The following is a 20,261-nucleotide window of genomic DNA, read 5'->3' on the forward strand; positions in this document are numbered from 1 at the left end:
CATCTTTACCTCCATCCAAACCTTCTCTCCATCTTTACCTCTATCCACACCTTGTCTCCATCTTTACCTCCATCCACACCTTCTCTTCATCTTTACCTCCATCCACACCTTCTCTCCATCTTTACCTCCATCCACCCCTCTTCTCCATCTTTACCTCCATCCACACCTTCTCTCCATCTTTACCTCCATCCACCCCTCTTCTCCATCTTTACCTCCATCCACACCTTCTCTCCATCTTTACTTCCATCCACCCCTCCTCTCCATCTTTTCCTCCATCCACACCTTCTCTTCATCTTTACCTCCATCCACACCTTCTCTCCATCTTTACCTCCATCCACCCCTCTTCTCCATCTTTACCTCCATCCACACCTTCTCTCCATCTTTACCTCCATCCACCCCTCTTCTCCATCTTTACATCCATCCACACCTTCTCTCCATCTTTACCTCCATCCACACTTTCTCTCCATCTTTACCTCTATCCACACCTTGTCTCCATCTTTACCTCCATCCACACCTTCTCTCCATCTTTACCTCCATCCACACCTTCGCTCCATCTTTACTTCCATCCACACCTTCTCTCCATCTTTACCTCCATCCACCCCTCCTCTCCATCTTTTCCTCCATCCACATCTTCTCTCCATCTTTACCTCCATCCACACCTTCTCTCCATCTTTACCTCCATCCACATCTTCTCTCCATCTTTACCTCCATCCACATCTTCTCTCCATCTTTACCTCCATCCACATCTTCTCTCCATCTTTACCTCCATTCACACCTTTTCTCCATCTTTACCTCCATCCACACCTTCTCTCCATCTTTACCTCCATCCACACCTTCTCTCCATCTTTACCTCCATCCACACCTTCTCTCCATCTTTACTTCCATCCACACCTTCTCTCCATCTTTACCTTCAGCCACACCTTCTCTCTATCTTAACCTCCGTTCTCATCTTCTCTCCATCTTTAACTCCATCCACACCTTCTCTCCATCTTTACCTCCATCCACACCTTCTCTCCATCTTTACCTCCATCCACACCGTCTCTCCATCTTTACCTCCATCCACACCGTCTCTCCATCTTTACCTCCATCCACACCTTCTCTCCATCTTTACCTCCATCCACACCTTCTCTCCATCTTTACCTCCATCCACACCTTCTCTCCATCTTTACCTCCATCCACACCTTCTCTCCATCTTTACCTCCATCCACACCGTCTCTCCATCTTTACTTCCATCCACACCTTCTCTCCATCTTTACCTCCATCCACCCCTTCTCTCCATCTTTTCCTCCATCCACATCTTCTCTCCATCTTTACCTCCATCCACACCTTCTCTCCATCTTTACCTCCATCCACATCTTCTCTCCATCTTTACCTCCATCCACATCTTCTCTCCATCTTTACCTCCATCCACATCTTCTCTCCATCTTTACCTCCATTCACACCTTCTCTCCATCTTTACCTCCATCCACACCTTCTCTTCATCTTTACCTCCATCCACACCTTCTCTCCATCTTTACCTCCTTCCACACCTTCTCTCCATCTTTACTTCCATCCACACCTTCTCTCTATCTTAACCTCCGTTCTCATCTTCTCTACATCTTTACCTCCATCCACACCTTCTCTCCATCTTTACCTCCATCCACCCCTCTTCTCCATCTTTACCTCCATCCACACCTTCTCTCCATCTTTACCTCCATCCACCCCTCTTCTCCATCTTTACCTCCATCCACACCTTCTCTCCATCTTTACTTCCATCCACCCCTCCTCTCCATCTTTTCCTCCATCCACACCTTCTCTTCATCTTTACCTCCATCCACACCTTCTCTCCATCTTTACCTCCATCCACACCTTCTCTCCATCTTTACCTCCATCCACCCCTCTTCTCCATCTTTACCTCCATCCACACCTTCTCTCCATCTTTACCTCCATCCACCCCTCTTCTCCATCTTTACCTCCATCCACACCTTCTCTCCATCTTTACCTCCATCCAAACCTTCTCTCCATCTTTACCTCTATCCACACCTTGTCTCCATCTTTACCTCCATCCACACCTTCTCTCCATCTTTACCTCCATCCACACCTTCGCTCCATCTTTACTTCCATCCACACCTTCTCTCCATCTTTACCTCCATCCACCCCTCCTCTCCATCTTTACCTCCATCCACCCCTCTTCTCCATCTTTACCTCCATCCACACCTTCTCTCCATCTTTACCTCCATCCAAACCTTCTCTCCATCTTTACCTCTATCCACACCTTGTCTCCATCTTTACCTCCATCCACACCTTCTCTCCATCTTTACCTCCATCCACACCTTCGCTCCATCTTTACTTTCATCCACACGCTCTCTCCATCTTTACCTCCATCCACCCCTCCTCTCCATCTTTTCCTCCATCCACACCTTCTCTCCATCTTTACCTCCATCCACATCTTCTCTCCATCTTTACCTCCATCCACATCTTCTCTCCATCTTTACCTCCATCCACATCTTCTCTCCATCTTTACCTCCATTCACACCTTCTCTCCATCTTTACCTCCATCCACACCTTCTCTCCATCTTTACCTCCATCCACACCTTCTCTCCATCTTTACCTCCATCCACACCTTCTCTCCATCTTTACTTCCATCCACACCTTCTCTCCATCTTTACCTCCATCCACACTTTCTCTCCATCTTTACTTCCATCCACACCTTCTCTCCATCTTTACCTTCATCCACACCTTCTCTCTATCTTAACCTCCGTTCTCATCTTCTCTCCATCTTTACCTCCATCTACACCTTCTCTCCATCTTTACCTCCATCCACACCTTCTCTCCATCTTTACCTCCATCCACACCGTCTCTCCATCTTTACCTCCATCCACACCGTCTCTCCATCTTTACCTCCATCCACACCTTCTCTCCATCTTTACCTCCATCCACACCTTCTCTCCATCTTTACCTCCATCCACACCGTCTCTCCATCTTTACTTCCATCCACACCTTCTCTCCATCTTTACCTCCATCCACCCCTCCTCTCCATCTTTTCCTCCATCCACATCTTCTCTCCATCTTTACCTCCATCCACACCTTCTCTCCATCTTTACCTCCATCCACATCTTCTCTCCATCTTTACCTCCATCCACATCTTCTCTCCATCTTTACCTCCATCCACATCTTCTCTCCATCTTTACCTCCATTCACACCTTCTCTCCATCTTTACCTCCATCCACACCTTCTCTTCATCTTTACCTCCATCCACACCTTCTCTCCATCTTTACCTCCTTCCACACCTTCTCTCCATCTTTACTTCCATCCACACCTTCTCTCCATCTTTACCTTCATCCACACCTTCTCTCTATCTTAACCTCCGTTCTCATCTTCTCTACATCTTTACCTCCATCCACACCTTCTCTTCATCTTTACCTCCATCCACACCTTCTCTCCATCTTTAGCTCCATCCACCCCTCTTCTCCATCTTTACCTCCATCCACACCTTCTCTCCATCTTTACCTCCATCCACCCCTCTTCTCCATCTTTACCTCCATCCACACCTTCTCTCCATCTTTACTTCCATCCACCCCTCCTCTCCATCTTTTCCTCCATCCACACCTTCTCTTCATCTTTACCTCCATCCACACCTTCTCTCCATCTTTACCTCCATCCACACCTTCTCTCCATCTTTACCTCCATCCACCCCTCTTCTCCATCTTTACCTCCATCCACACCTTCTCTCCATCTTTACCTCCATCCACCCCTCTTCTCCATCTTTACCTCCATCCACACCTTCTCTCCATCTTTACCTCCATCCAAACCTTCTCTCCATCTTTACCTCTATCCACACCTTGTCTCCATCTTTACCTCCATCCACACCTTCTCTTCATCTTTACCTCCATCCACACCTTCTCTCCATCTTTACCTCCATCCACCCCTCTTCTCCATCTTTACCTCCATCCACACCTTCTCTCCATCTTTACCTCCATCCACCCCTCTTCTCCATCTTTACCTCCATCCACACCTTCTCTCCATCTTTACTTCCATCCACCCCTCCTCTCCATCTTTTCCTCCATCCACACCTTCTCTTCATCTTTACCTCCATCCACACCTTCTCTCCATCTTTACCTCCATCCACCCCTCTTCTCCATCTTTACCTCCATCCACACCTTCTCTCCATCTTTACCTCCATCCACCCCTCTTCTCCATCTTTACATCCATCCACACCTTCTCTCCATCTTTACCTCCATCCACACTTTCTCTCCATCTTTACCTCTATCCACACCTTGTCTCCATCTTTACCTCCATCCACACCTTCTCTCCATCTTTACCTCCATCCACACCTTCGCTCCATCTTTACTTCCATCCACACCTTCTCTCCATCTTTACCTCCATCCACCCCTCCTCTCCATCTTTTCCTCCATCCACATCTTCTCTCCATCTTTACCTCCATCCACACCTTCTCTCCATCTTTACCTCCATCCACATCTTCTCTCCATCTTTACCTCCATCCACATCTTCTCTCCATCTTTACCTCCATCCACATCTTCTCTCCATCTTTACCTCCATTCACACCTTCTCTCCATCTTTACCTCCATCCACACCTTCTCTCCATCTTTACCTCCATCCACACCTTCTCTCCATCTTTACCTCCATCCACACCTTCTCTCCATCTTTACTTCCATCCACACCTTCTCTCCATCTTTACCTTCATCCACACCTTCTCTCTATCTTAACCTCCGTTCTCATCTTCTCTCCATCTTTACCTCCATCCACACCTTCTCTCCATCTTTACCTCCATCCACACCTTCTCTCCATCTTTACCTCCATCCACACCGTCTCTCCATCTTTACCTCCATCCACACCGTCTCTCCATCTTTACCTCCATCCACACCTTCTCTCCATCTTTACCTCCATCCACACCTTCTCTCCATCTTTACCTCCATCCACACCTTCTCTCCATCTTTACCTCCATCCACACCTTCTCTCCATCTTTACCTCCATCCACACCGTCTCTCCATCTTTACTTCCATCCACACCTTCTCTCCATCTTTACCTCCATCCACCCCTCCTCTCCATCTTTTCCTCCATCCACATCTTCTCTCCATCTTTACCTCCATCCACACCTTCTCTCCATCTTTACCTCCATCCACATCTTCTCTCCATCTTTACCTCCATCCACATCTTCTCTCCATCTTTACCTCCATCCACATCTTCTCTCCATCTTTACCTCCATTCACACCTTCTCTCCATCTTTACCTCCATCCACACCTTCTCTTCATCTTTACCTCCATCCACACCTTCTCTCCATCTTTACCTCCTTCCACACCTTCTCTCCATCTTTACTTCCATCCACACCTTCTCTCTATCTTAACCTCCGTTCTCATCTTCTCTACATCTTTACCTCCATCCACACCTTCTCTCCATCTTTACCTCCATCCACCCCTCTTCTCCATCTTTACCTCCATCCACACCTTCTCTCCATCTTTACCTCCATCCACCCCTCTTCTCCATCTTTACCTCCATCCACACCTTCTCTCCATCTTTACTTCCATCCACCCCTCCTCTCCATCTTTTCCTCCATCCACACCTTCTCTTCATCTTTACCTCCATCCACACCTTCTCTCCATCTTTACCTCCATCCACACCTTCTCTCCATCTTTACCTCCATCCACCCCTCTTCTCCATCTTTACCTCCATCCACACCTTCTCTCCATCTTTACCTCCATCCACCCCTCTTCTCCATCTTTACCTCCATCCACACCTTCTCTCCATCTTTACCTCCATCCAAACCTTCTCTCCATCTTTACCTCTATCCACACCTTGTCTCCATCTTTACCTCCATCCACACCTTCTCTCCATCTTTACCTCCATCCACACCTTCGCTCCATCTTTACTTCCATCCACACCTTCTCTCCATCTTTACCTCCATCCACCCCTCCTCTCCATCTTTACCTCCATCCACCCCTCTTCTCCATCTTTACCTCCATCCACACCTTCTCTCCATCTTTACCTCCATCCAAACCTTCTCTCCATCTTTACCTCTATCCACACCTTGTCTCCATCTTTACCTCCATCCACACCTTCTCTCCATCTTTACCTCCATCCACACCTTCGCTCCATCTTTACTTTCATCCACACGCTCTCTCCATCTTTACCTCCATCCACCCCTCCTCTCCATCTTTTCCTCCATCCACACCTTCTCTCCATCTTTACCTCCATCCACATCTTCTCTCCATCTTTACCTCCATCCACATCTTCTCTCCATCTTTACCTCCATCCACATCTTCTCTCCATCTTTACCTCCATTCACACCTTCTCTCCATCTTTACCTCCATCCACACCTTCTCTCCATCTTTACCTCCATCCACACCTTCTCTCCATCTTTACCTCCATCCACACCTTCTCTCCATCTTTACTTCCATCCACACCTTCTCTCCATCTTTACCTCCATCCACACTTTCTCTCCATCTTTACTTCCATCCACACCTTCTCTCCATCTTTACCTTCATCCACACCTTCTCTCTATCTTAACCTCCGTTCTCATCTTCTCTCCATCTTTACCTCCATCTACACCTTCTCTCCATCTTTACCTCCATCCACACCTTCTCTCCATCTTTACCTCCATCCACACCGTCTCTCCATCTTTACCTCCATCCACACCGTCTCTCCATCTTTACCTCCATCCACACCTTCTCTCCATCTTTACCTCCATCCACACCTTCTCTCCATCTTTACCTCCATCCACACCGTCTCTCCATCTTTACTTCCATCCACACCTTCTCTCCATCTTTACCTCCATCCACCCCTCCTCTCCATCTTTTCCTCCATCCACATCTTCTCTCCATCTTTACCTCCATCCACACCTTCTCTCCATCTTTACCTCCATCCACATCTTCTCTCCATCTTTACCTCCATCCACATCTTCTCTCCATCTTTACCTCCATCCACATCTTCTCTCCATCTTTACCTCCATTCACACCTTCTCTCCATCTTTACCTCCATCCACACCTTCTCTTCATCTTTACCTCCATCCACACCTTCTCTCCATCTTTACCTCCTTCCACACCTTCTCTCCATCTTTACTTCCATCCACACCTTCTCTCCATCTTTACCTTCATCCACACCTTCTCTCTATCTTAACCTCCGTTCTCATCTTCTCTACATCTTTACCTCCATCCACACCTTCTCTTCATCTTTACCTCCATCCACACCTTCTCTCCATCTTTACCTCCATCCACCCCTCTTCTCCATCTTTACCTCCATCCACACCTTCTCTCCATCTTTACCTCCATCCACCCCTCTTCTCCATCTTTACCTCCATCCACACCTTCTCTCCATCTTTACTTCCATCCACCCCTCCTCTCCATCTTTTCCTCCATCCACACCTTCTCTTCATCTTTACCTCCATCCACACCTTCTCTCCATCTTTACCTCCATCCACACCTTCTCTCCATCTTTACCTCCATCCACCCCTCTTCTCCATCTTTACCTCCATCCACACCTTCTCTCCATCTTTACCTCCATCCACCCCTCTTCTCCATCTTTACCTCCATCCACACCTTCTCTCCATCTTTACCTCCATCCAAACCTTCTCTCCATCTTTACCTCTATCCACACCTTGTCTCCATCTTTACCTCCATCCACACCTTCTCTTCATCTTTACCTCCATCCACACCTTCTCTCCATCTTTACCTCCATCCACCCCTCTTCTCCATCTTTACCTCCATCCACACCTTCTCTCCATCTTTACCTCCATCCACCCCTCTTCTCCATCTTTACCTCCATCCACACCTTCTCTCCATCTTTACTTCCATCCACCCCTCCTCTCCATCTTTTCCTCCATCCACACCTTCTCTTCATCTTTACCTCCATCCACACCTTCTCTCCATCTTTACCTCCATCCACCCCTCTTCTCCATCTTTACCTCCATCCACACCTTCTCTCCATCTTTACCTCCATCCACCCCTCTTCTCCATCTTTACATCCATCCACACCTTCTCTCCATCTTTACCTCCATCCACACTTTCTCTCCATCTTTACCTCTATCCACACCTTGTCTCCATCTTTACCTCCATCCACACCTTCTCTCCATCTTTACCTCCATCCACACCTTCGCTCCATCTTTACTTCCATCCACACCTTCTCTCCATCTTTACCTCCATCCACCCCTCCTCTCCATCTTTTCCTCCATCCACATCTTCTCTCCATCTTTACCTCCATCCACACCTTCTCTCCATCTTTACCTCCATCCACATCTTCTCTCCATCTTTACCTCCATCCACATCTTCTCTCCATCTTTACCTCCATCCACATCTTCTCTCCATCTTTACCTCCATTCACACCTTCTCTCCATCTTTACCTCCATCCACACCTTCTCTCCATCTTTACCTCCATCCACACCTTCTCTCCATCTTTACCTCCATCCACACCTTCTCTCCATCTTTACTTCCATCCACACCTTCTCTCCATCTTTACCTTCATCCACACCTTCTCTCTATCTTAACCTCCGTTCTCATCTTCTCTCCATCTTTACCTCCATCCACACCTTCTCTCCATCTTTACCTCCATCCACACCTTCTCTCCATCTTTACCTCCATCCACACCGTCTCTCCATCTTTACCTCCATCCACACCGTCTCTCCATCTTTACCTCCATCCACACCTTCTCTCCATCTTTACCTCCATCCACACCTTCTCTCCATCTTTACCTCCATCCACACCTTCTCTCCATCTTTACCTCCATCCACACCTTCTCTCCATCTTTACCTCCATCCACACCGTCTCTCCATCTTTACTTCCATCCACACCTTCTCTCCATCTTTACCTCCATCCACCCCTCCTCTCCATCTTTTCCTCCATCCACATCTTCTCTCCATCTTTACCTCCATCCACACCTTCTCTCCATCTTTACCTCCATCCACATCTTCTCTCCATCTTTACCTCCATCCACATCTTCTCTCCATCTTTACCTCCATCCACATCTTCTCTCCATCTTTACCTCCATTCACACCTTCTCTCCATCTTTACCTCCATCCACACCTTCTCTTCATCTTTACCTCCATCCACACCTTCTCTCCATCTTTACCTCCTTCCACACCTTCTCTCCATCTTTACTTCCATCCACACCTTCTCTCCATCTTTACCTTCATCCACACCTTCTCTCTATCTTAACCTCCGTTCTCATCTTCTCTACATCTTTACCTCCATCCACACCTTCTCTCCATCTTTACCTCCATCCACCCCTCTTCTCCATCTTTACCTCCATCCACACCTTCTCTCCATCTTTACCTCCATCCACCCCTCTTCTCCATCTTTACCTCCATCCACACCTTCTCTCCATCTTTACTTCCATCCACCCCTCCTCTCCATCTTTTCCTCCATCCACACCTTCTCTTCATCTTTACCTCCATCCACACCTTCTCTCCATCTTTACCTCCATCCACACCTTCTCTCCATCTTTACCTCCATCCACCCCTCTTCTCCATCTTTACCTCCATCCACACCTTCTCTCCATCTTTACCTCCATCCACCCCTCTTCTCCATCTTTACCTCCATCCACACCTTCTCTCCATCTTTACCTCCATCCAAACCTTCTCTCCATCTTTACCTCTATCCACACCTTGTCTCCATCTTTACTTCCATCCACACCTTCTCTCCATCTTTACCTCCATCCACACCTTCGCTCCATCTTTACTTCCATCCACACCTTCTCTCCATCTTTACCTCCATCCACCCCTCCTCTCCATCTTTACCTCCATCCACCCCTCTTCTCCATCTTTACCTCCATCCACACCTTCTCTCCATCTTTACCTCCATCCAAACCTTCTCTCCATCTTTACCTCTATCCACACCTTGTCTCCATCTTTACCTCCATCCACACCTTCTCTCCATCTTTACCTCCATCCACACCTTTGCTCCATCTTTACTTTCATCCACACCCTCTCTCCATCTTTACCTCCATCCACCCCTCCTCTCTATCTTTTCCTCCATCCACACCTTCTCTCCATCTTTACCTCCATCCACATCTTCTCTCCATCTTTACCTCCATCCACATCTTCTCTCCATCTTTACCTCCATCCACATCTTCTCTCCATCTTTACCTCCATTCACACCTTCTCTCCATCTTTACCTCCATCCACACCTTCTCTCCATCTTTACCTCCATCCACACCTTCTCTCCATCTTTACCTCCATCCACACCTTCTCTGCATCTTTACTTCCATCCACACCTTCTCTCCATCTTTACCTCCATCCACACCTTCTCTCCATCTTTACTTCCATCCACACCTTCTCTCCATCTTTACCTTCATCCACACCTTCTCTCTATCTTAACCTCCGTTCTCATCTTCTCTCCATCTTTACCTCCATCCACACCTTCTCTCCATCTTTACCTCCATCCACACCTTCTCTCCATCTTTACCTCCATCCACACCGTCTCTCCATCTTTACCTCCATCCACACCGTCTCTCCATCTTTACCTCCATCCACACCTTCTCTCCATCTTTACCTCCATCCACACCTTCTCTCCATCTTTACCTCCATCCACACCGTCTCTCCATCTTTACTTCCATCCACACCGTCTCTCCATCTTTACTTCCATCCACACCTTCTCTCCATCTTTACCTCCATCCACCCCTCCTCTCCATCTTTTCCTCCATCCACATCTTCTCTCCATCTTTACCTCCATCCACACCTTCTCTCCATCTTTACCTCCATCCACATCTTCTCTCCATCTTTACCTCCATCCACATCTTCTCTCCATCTTTACCTCCATCCACATCTTCTCTCCATCTTTACCTCCATTCACACCTTCTCTCCATCTTTACCTCCATCCACACCTTCTCTTCATCTTTACCTCCATCCACACCTTCTCTCCATCTTTACCTCCTTCCACACCTTCTCTCCATCTTTACTTCCATCCACACCTTCTCTCCATCTTTACCTTCATCCACACCTTCTCTCTATCTTAACCTCCGTTCTCATCTTCTCTACATCTTTACCTCCATCCACACCTTCTCTTCATCTTTACCTCCATCCACACCTTCTCTCCATCTTTACCTCCATCCACCCCTCTTCTCCATCTTTACCTCCATCCACACCTTCTCTCCATCTTTACCTCCATCCACCCCTCTTCTCCATCTTTACCTCCATCCACACCTTCTCTCCATCTTTACTTCCATCCACCCCTCCTCTCCATCTTTTCCTCCATCCACACCTTCTCTTCATCTTTACCTCCATCCACACCTTCTCTCCATCTTTACCTCCATCCACACCTTCTCTCCATCTTTACCTCCATCCACCCCTCTTCTCCATCTTTACCTCCATCCACACCTTCTCTCCATCTTTACCTCCATCCACCCCTCTTCTCCATCTTTACCTCCATCCACACCTTCTCTCCATCTTTACCTCCATCCAAACCTTCTCTCCATCTTTACCTCTATCCACACCTTGTCTCCATCTTTACCTCCATCCACACCTTCTCTTCATCTTTACCTCCATCCACACCTTCTCTCCATCTTTACCTCCATCCACCCCTCTTCTCCATCTTTACCTCCATCCACACCTTCTCTCCATCTTTACCTCCATCCACCCCTCTTCTCCATCTTTACCTCCATCCACACCTTCTCTCCATCTTTACTTCCATCCACCCCTCCTCTCCATCTTTTCCTCCATCCACACCTTCTCTTCATCTTTACCTCCATCCACACCTTCTCTCCATCTTTACCTCCATCCACCCCTCTTCTCCATCTTTACCTCCATCCACACCTTCTCTCCATCTTTACCTCCATCCACCCCTCTTCTCCATCTTTACATCCATCCACACCTTCTCTCCATCTTTACCTCCATCCACACTTTCTCTCCATCTTTACCTCTATCCACACCTTGTCTCCATCTTTACCTCCATCCACACCTTCTCTCCATCTTTACCTCCATCCACACCTTCGCTCCATCTTTACTTCCATCCACACCTTCTCTCCATCTTTACCTCCATCCACCCCTCCTCTCCATCTTTTCCTCCATCCACATCTTCTCTCCATCTTTACCTCCATCCACACCTTCTCTCCATCTTTACCTCCATCCACATCTTCTCTCCATCTTTACCTCCATCCACATCTTCTCTCCATCTTTACCTCCATCCACATCTTCTCTCCATCTTTACCTCCATTCACACCTTCTCTCCATCTTTACCTCCATCCACACCTTCTCTCCATCTTTACCTCCATCCACACCTTCTCTCCATCTTTACCTCCATCCACACCTTCTCTCCATCTTTACTTCCATCCACACCTTCTCTCCATCTTTACCTTCATCCACACCTTCTCTCTATCTTAACCTCCGTTCTCATCTTCTCTCCATCTTTACCTCCATCCACACCTTCTCTCCATCTTTACCTCCATCCACACCTTCTCTCCATCTTTACCTCCATCCACACCGTCTCTCCATCTTTACCTCCATCCACACCGTCTCTCCATCTTTACCTCCATCCACACCTTCTCTCCATCTTTACCTCCATCCACACCTTCTCTCCATCTTTACCTCCATCCACACCTTCTCTCCATCTTTACCTCCATCCACACCTTCTCTCCATCTTTACCTCCATCCACACCGTCTCTCCATCTTTACTTCCATCCACACCTTCTCTCCATCTTTACCTCCATCCACCCCTCCTCTCCATCTTTTCCTCCATCCACATCTTCTCTCCATCTTTACCTCCATCCACACCTTCTCTCCATCTTTACCTCCATCCACATCTTCTCTCCATCTTTACCTCCATCCACATCTTCTCTCCATCTTTACCTCCATCCACATCTTCTCTCCATCTTTACCTCCATTCACACCTTCTCTCCATCTTTACCTCCATCCACACCTTCTCTTCATCTTTACCTCCATCCACACCTTCTCTCCATCTTTACCTCCTTCCACACCTTCTCTCCATCTTTACTTCCATCCACACCTTCTCTCCATCTTTACCTTCATCCACACCTTCTCTCTATCTTAACCTCCGTTCTCATCTTCTCTACATCTTTACCTCCATCCACACCTTCTCTTCATCTTTACCTCCATCCACACCTTCTCTCCATCTTTACCTCCATCCACCCCTCTTCTCCATCTTTACCTCCATCCACACCTTCTCTCCATCTTTACCTCCATCCACCCCTCTTCTCCATCTTTACCTCCATCCACACCTTCTCTTCATCTTTACTTCCATCCACCCCTCCTCTCCATCTTTTCCTCCATCCACACCTTCTCTTCATCTTTACCTCCATCCACACCTTCTCTCCATCTTTACCTCCATCCACACCTTCTCTCCATCTTTACCTCCATCCACCCCTCTTCTCCATCTTTACCTCCATCCACACCTTCTCTCCATCTTTACCTCCATCCACCCCTCTTCTCCATCTTTACCTCCATCCACACCTTCTCTCCATCTTTACCTCCATCCAAACCTTCTCTCCATCTTTACCTCTATCCACACCTTGTCTCCATCTTTACCTCCATCCACACCTTCTCTCCATCTTTACCTCCATCCACACCTTCGCTCCATCTTTACTTCCATCCACACCTTCTCTCCATCTTTACCTCCATCCACCCCTCCTCTCCATCTTTACCTCCATCCACCCCTCTTCTCCATCTTTACCTCCATCCACACCTTCTCTCCATCTTTACCTCCATCCAAACCTTCTCTCCATCTTTACCTCTATCCACACCTTGTCTCCATCTTTACCTCCATCCACAACTTCTCTCCATCTTTACCTCCATCCACACCTTCGCTCCATCTTTACTTCCATCCACACCTTCTCTCCATCTTTACCTCCATCCACCCCTCCTCTCCATCTTTTCCTCCATCCACACCTTCTCTCCATCTTTACCTCCATCCACATCTTCTCTCCATCTTTACCTCCATCCACATCTTCTCTCCATCTTTACCTCCATCCACATCTTCTCTCCATCTTTACCTCCATTCACACCTTCTCTCCATCTTTACCTCCATCCACACCTTCTCTCCATCTTTACCTCCATCCACACCTTCTCTCCATCTTTACCTCCATCCACACCTTCTCTCCATCTTTACTTCCATCCACACCTTCTCTCCATCTTTACCTTCATCCACACCTTCTCTCTATCTTAACCTCTGTTCTCATCTTCTCTCCATCTTTACCTCCATCCACACCTTCTCTCCATCTTTACCTCCATCCACACCGTCTCTCCATCTTTACCTCCATCCACACCGTCTCTCCATCTTTACCTCCATCCACACCTTCTCTCCATCTTTACCTCCATCCACACCTTTTCTCCATCTTTACCTCCATCCACACCTTCTCTCCATCTTTACCTCCATCCACACCTTCTCTCCATCTTTACCTCCATCCACACCATCTCTCCATCTTTACCTCCATCCACACCTTCTCTCCATCTTTACCTCCATCCACACCGTCTCTCCATCTTTACCTCCATCCACACCGTCTCTCCATCTTTACCTCCATCCACACCTTCTCTCCATCTTTACCTCCATCCACACCTTCTCTCCATCTTTACCTCCATCCACACCTTCTCTTAATCTTTACCTCCATCCACACCTTCTCTCCATCTTTACTTCCATCCACACCTTCTCTCCATCTTTACCTCCATCCATACCTTCTCTCCATCTTTACCTCCATCCACACCGTCTCTCCATCTTTACCTCCATCCACACCGTCTCTCCATCTTTACCTCCATCCACACCTTCTCTCCATCTTTACCTCCATCCACACCGTCTCTCCATCTTTACCTCCATCCACACCTTCTCTCCATCTTTACCTCCATCCACACCTTCTCTCCATCTTTACCTCCATCCACACCTTCTCTTCATCTTTACCTCTATCCACACCTTCTATCCATCTTTACCTCCATCCACACCTTCTCTCCATCTTTACATCCATCCACACCTTCTCTCCATCTTTACCTGCATCCACCCCTCTTCTCCATCTTTACCTCCATCCACACCTTCTCTCCATCTTTACCTCCATCCACACCGTCTCTCCATCTTTACCTCCATCCACCCATCCTTTCCATCTTTACCTCCATCCACACCATCTCTCCATCGTTACCTCCATCCACACCTTCTCTCCATCGTTACCTCCATCCACACCTTCTCTCCATCTTTACCTCCATCCACACCTTCTCTCCATCTTTACCTCCATCCACACCTTCTCTCCATCTTTATTTCCATCCACCCCTCCTCTCCATCTTTACCTCCATCCACACCTTATCTCCATCTTTACCTCCATCCACACCTTCTCTCCATCTTTACCTCCATCCACCCATCCTCTCCATTTTTACCTCCATCCACACATTCTCTCTATCTTTATTTCCATCCACACCTTCTCTCCATCTTTACCTCCATCCACCCCTCCTCTCCATCTTTACCTCCATCCACACCTTCTCTCCATCTTTACCTCCATCCACACCGTCTCTCCATCTTTACCTCCATCCACACCTTCTCTCCATCTTTACCTCCATCCACACCTTCTCTCCATCTTTACCTCCATCCACGCCTTCTCTCCATCTTTACCTCCATCCACACCTTCTCCCCACGTTGTCTTCTGTTCACACGTGACATCACTTCCTGTGCAGAGCTTCCAGAGGTGTTCCTCCTCCAGAAGACGCCATCCTCTCCAGTCACCTGCATGGCGACAGGTTTCTACCCCGACTTAGCTGACCTGTTTTGGAGGAAAGACGGCGAGCAGATCTTCGAGGACGTGGAGTATGGAGAGCTGCTCCCCAACCCCGACGGAACCTTCCAGATGTCGGTGGAGCTGAAAGTGGAGGTGACGGCCGAGGTGGAGGGCAAGTACGAATGTGTGTTCCAGCTGTCTGGCGTCAAGGAGGACCTGGTCACCAAGCTGGAGAGAAGAAGCATCCTGAGCAACGCAAGCCATGAAGGTGAGAAAGACACATTTAGTTGGAGATGTTTCCCATCACAAGTCCACCTGTCACCATTATTGATCCATGTCACCATGACAACGCTTGACGTCTGCATGCAAAGTAGTCATGAAGGTTTCCTCTTCATGCTTTGTCACTCCACTTGTGCTTTTTTGCTCTCCACAGACAACTGGAGCGTCGCCCTCGCTGCCACGGCGGCGGTTGTCGCTGTGGCGGCCATCATCATCGTCATGGTCAGGCGTCACAGAAACAGACAAGGTGAGGGACACCAATGTCCTCCGTCTTCTTCTTCTTCTTCTTCTCGGTCCAGGCCGTGAGTTGATGCTTTCATCCGGGCTGCATGTTTTAGTTGCCTTCCAGCCAAACACTCAAAGATCCACAGAGACAGAGCGCACACTCTCACATAGAAACACGTGAGGAAAAAGTCCATTTCACCTTGTTTCACTTTCATTTCAGCCCAGTACGATGCAGCTCGTAAGTAAAACATCTTTTCTTTGAGCCGCAAGAAACAAAGCCGTGGTGAAGCGTCACTCACATGGAGGTCTGATGTGGACCTTTGTTACAAGTTTAGCCTGAAAATCCCAACTTGAGCTGACTCCTTCACAATAAAAGACCCTCCTGTGAGCACACGCAATACAAAGTGTGGCATATCTCACGTTTGACATGAGTCCTCATGATGAGGATCAGCCAAATGAGACCTCAAGTGTGCTGACTCATCAAGAAGGTATCCTAGTCAGGAAGTAGAAGAGCAGCACTCTGCTTCTTCATGTTTCCAAGTCACACCTCAAAGATCTGATGTGAGTGACGAGGCACCTTCTGGATGTTCTTCCTTCACCGTTTGCGTTTGTCCCGCAGCTCGCCACGGCGGCGTGGAGCTCTCCGAGAAGGTGGCAGCTGAAGGCTGAGTAAGTCTGCACCTCCAAATGTTCTTGTGTGAAGATGATGTTCAACTTGCTTCTGTTGGGAATGTGCTGAGTCATCTTCTTCCTCCAGGATGCTTTGTGCACTGGAACACAGAGAGATGTCTCCATCGCTGAGGGACGTCATGGAGATGTGCTTTGTTCTTCATCCCACTGCTCCTCACGCTATTCCATCTATTTTTCTTTGGCCGTTAAAATACTTTCAAAATCAAACGTTGGTGGCTAGAAAATCATTCGGGGCTCACGTTTCATGGCCTTGACATCATGACGAGGATTTCTTCTTTCTTAAAATGGCCGCTGCTTATGATCAATATCACATTGTGTCACATCTCTGTCAATAAATCCGTTTGTTCTCCACTCGCCTCGCACTGCTTTCTTGGCGACCAGGAAGGCTCTCGCTCATAACAATGGTAGAAATAGCTCGTTTTTATTTATCTTGTATTTTTTCATTCAACACTTAAATCCCTAGATCAGTTTCAGGTTTATCTGTCCATATCATATTCTTTTTTTAATATTTTATACTTTTTTTGTCAAAATCCTGTTTTGTTATGGCAAAAACACTAAATAATAATGTTTACTAAACGTAATTGCAATCTTAAATAGGTCAATAATTCATAACATCATTGATTTTAATTCATTATTTTTTGAGCAATGACAATTAAAAAATGCCTTAAAAATGTATTTATTTTTTTACTTTCAACACTTAAGTCTCTCGATAAACTTCAGATCCATCCCTCGTTTCTGTGACGACCTGTCACGTCAGGTGTCACATGGTCTGTTTGCGTTTGTGTTTATCTCCTAGTCAGCGCTCTTATTTTGGTCCCACTTCCTGTTTGTCTCCCTGAGCGCTTTTCCCTCCTCACCTGTCGCTGATTGGCAGCCTGGCCACACCTGGTCATGGGGTGAGGGTGATGGGTCAAATGCAGAGGATAATCTCACCACACCTAGTGTGTGTGTGACAATCATTGCTACTTTAACTTGAACTAACCAGCTGGCTTCTATTTATGCCTGCCTCGCCCTCCAGTCAGGGCTCAAGGATTGTTTTGTTAAAGGTTACTCTGGTTTGCTGTATGCTGCTTATGCTTCTGTTCACTTCCCTGCTGCACCTCCTTGTGCTCCCTGTGGGAATTAAAAGACTCTCACCTGCACGTCGTCCTCCTGTCTCCTGCATCTTGGGGTCACAACTAGAGCAGCCATGCGAGTACGTGACAGCTTCTTCATTTTTTATTTGTTTTTGCCCTTTTAGTCAAAAACCTTTTGTTTTTAAGGCAAACACAAAATATCCAATATATTCCCGGAAAAATATTTTGAAGTCAAATGTTTGAAGTGACGTACACTGTAAAAACTCTTTCAGTGGTATTGTCCTTTTTACTTTATTTTTAAAAGTATATTTATTCCAATAAATCAATTTATTTATATATATAAAAGTGTGAATATTTTCGTAACTTATTTTTTATGTGATAAAATTAATTTTATTGGACTTCCAACATAAATTGATTTAGCAAAACTCAGTTCAAAGGTTTATATCAGACCTAAAACGTCAGGACCCGTCCACCTGCATGCAGCTGTGGAAGAACAAGCCCAGACACGTTTCTTCACGGAGCCCAAGGAAAACACTTGACAGAACTCATGTAAGTAACAATTTATATTGTTAAAAGTCAGTATTTGCCAGGATTGAAATATATACATTTTCAAAAGCATGGTTCAACGTTATATTTAGTTTGCTACTTTTCCCGCCGACCGCCATATTCGAATGTGCTCTTACCTCCAACAGCTCATTAACTTCAACCAAACATTGTTTATAGCTGTGCAGTTTATAGTTAGCGTTTTCTTTGCGTGGTAGTTTAATATTTTATTCTTCAGTTTATAAGCAGCCACATTAAAGTAGGGCTGCAACAACTAATCGATGTTTTAAATAGTTGGCGATTAATTAGTCATCGATTCATTGGAACTATGCTATGCGCATGCGCGGAGGCTTATTTTTTATTTTTTTTATTTTATTTTTTTGTTTTATAAACCTTTATTTATAAACTGCAACATTTACAAACAGCTGAGAAACAATAATCAAAATAAGTACAAAAACAGCGCTGAGGCAACGTCTCATGAGGTGGAGGTAAGCCAGCCAATGATGTGTCATGTGCAGCTCACGTGACCTCCTTTGCTGGAACATTCGAAAAATGGCGCAGGAAAACAGTACGGATAGTTCAGCGGAGAAACATCTTGAGGTTATTGCTTCGATGGAGAAAAGTGTACGACCTAAGTCGTCAAAAGTGTGGGAACACTTCACTTTAAAGACTTCAAAGAAGAGCGTTTCCTGCAAAATGGCACGGAAGTACAACATTGCTTCAGGAGCAGCTGAAAAGGAAACATGTTGGAGCCATGGATGAAGGGAAGAACTCACGCTACGTAACTTTTTAAGTCCATAGTGGCAACAAGCATTCATGAGTTCAGCTTTTTTTGTGAGTAACGTTAACGTTATGCCTTTGTTGCAACGCGGGGCTGATAATGTGTCTCCGGCACATTTGACTCCGTAACGGACAGAAATATCTCAGGTTGGTTTCATAATGGATCAATGTAAAGCTATATAAATATATTTAGATTTGAGTGACGCTTTAGTACAGACATGGGCATTCTGCGGCCCGCGGGCCACATCCGGCCCTTTGTAAGTCCCTGTCCGGCCCGCGTGAGGCCAATCATAAATTACAAAATAAATTTAAAAAAGTATCTATCTCGAGTGTGCAATACGACGGTGCTGCTTTTGTTTTGAAAAGCGTTATTTGTATTACTTCCGTGCGGACGTATGCGCGTGTGTGATTGTGAGTGAATGTGAACAGCGGCAATCCCAAATTACTAAATAAATTAAAAAAAACATCTATGTCGTGCGTGCAATGCAACTGTGCTGCTTTTATTTTGACGCTAAAAAAAGAAAAGTTGATGACGAATGGCGTGTTTTCAACAAGACATGGACTGCCAAGTATTTCTTTACAGAAATGAAAGGTAAAGCCGTGTGCTTAATTTGTGGTACACATGTTGCTGTGTTTAAAGAATATATTGTAACGACCTGCTGAAGTTGATGTTGTGTTCTTGAGTTGCGGAAATGAGGAGTGAGGATAGACGTGCGTGTGGAAGGAACGAGATAAGTTGAGCTGTGTTAGTATAGGTTGCTTAATAAAAGTTTAAAAAGAGCGTCAGACTTGGTGTGCACTTCTTCTGGACGCTACAATTGGTGTCAGAAGTAAAAGTTGTGTGCTCAGCCTGCTACGTCATCGGGAGGTACGTGCCACGATGTTTCCTGGCGACTTTGTCAAGATTGAACGGGAGGGGATGTCTGCGACGAGCTCACGTCCGGGATTCACACAAAGAGAGAGAGAGAGAGAGGGTGGAAGGAGAGAGGCACAGGTGCAGTGCACGCTGCTTGGAATGGGGGAATTCCGCCCTCAATGAAG

At 46.6% G+C, this 20,261-nt stretch overlaps 1 protein-coding gene across 1 annotated transcript in view; it reads left to right on the forward strand.

Annotated features, from left to right (window-relative positions):
• The window catches only part of LOC133609283 (major histocompatibility complex class I-related gene protein-like), an 18,935-nt gene extending 2,131 nt beyond the window's left edge, over positions 1-16,804 (forward strand). The window contains exons 2-4 of the mRNA XM_072913595.1: positions 15,587-15,895; positions 16,061-16,128; positions 16,751-16,804. Of these exons, the coding sequence (XP_072769696.1) occupies positions 15,587-15,895; positions 16,061-16,128; positions 16,751-16,804 (431 nt within the window). The remainder of the gene's footprint in view (positions 1-15,586; positions 15,896-16,060; positions 16,129-16,750) is intronic.
• Positions 16,805-20,261: the final 3,457 nt, after the last annotated feature.

The sequence above is a fragment of the Nerophis lumbriciformis genome, linkage group LG07 (genome assembly GCF_033978685.3).
Source record: "Nerophis lumbriciformis linkage group LG07, RoL_Nlum_v2.1, whole genome shotgun sequence".
Taxonomy (NCBI): Eukaryota; Metazoa; Chordata; class Actinopteri; order Syngnathiformes; family Syngnathidae; genus Nerophis; species Nerophis lumbriciformis.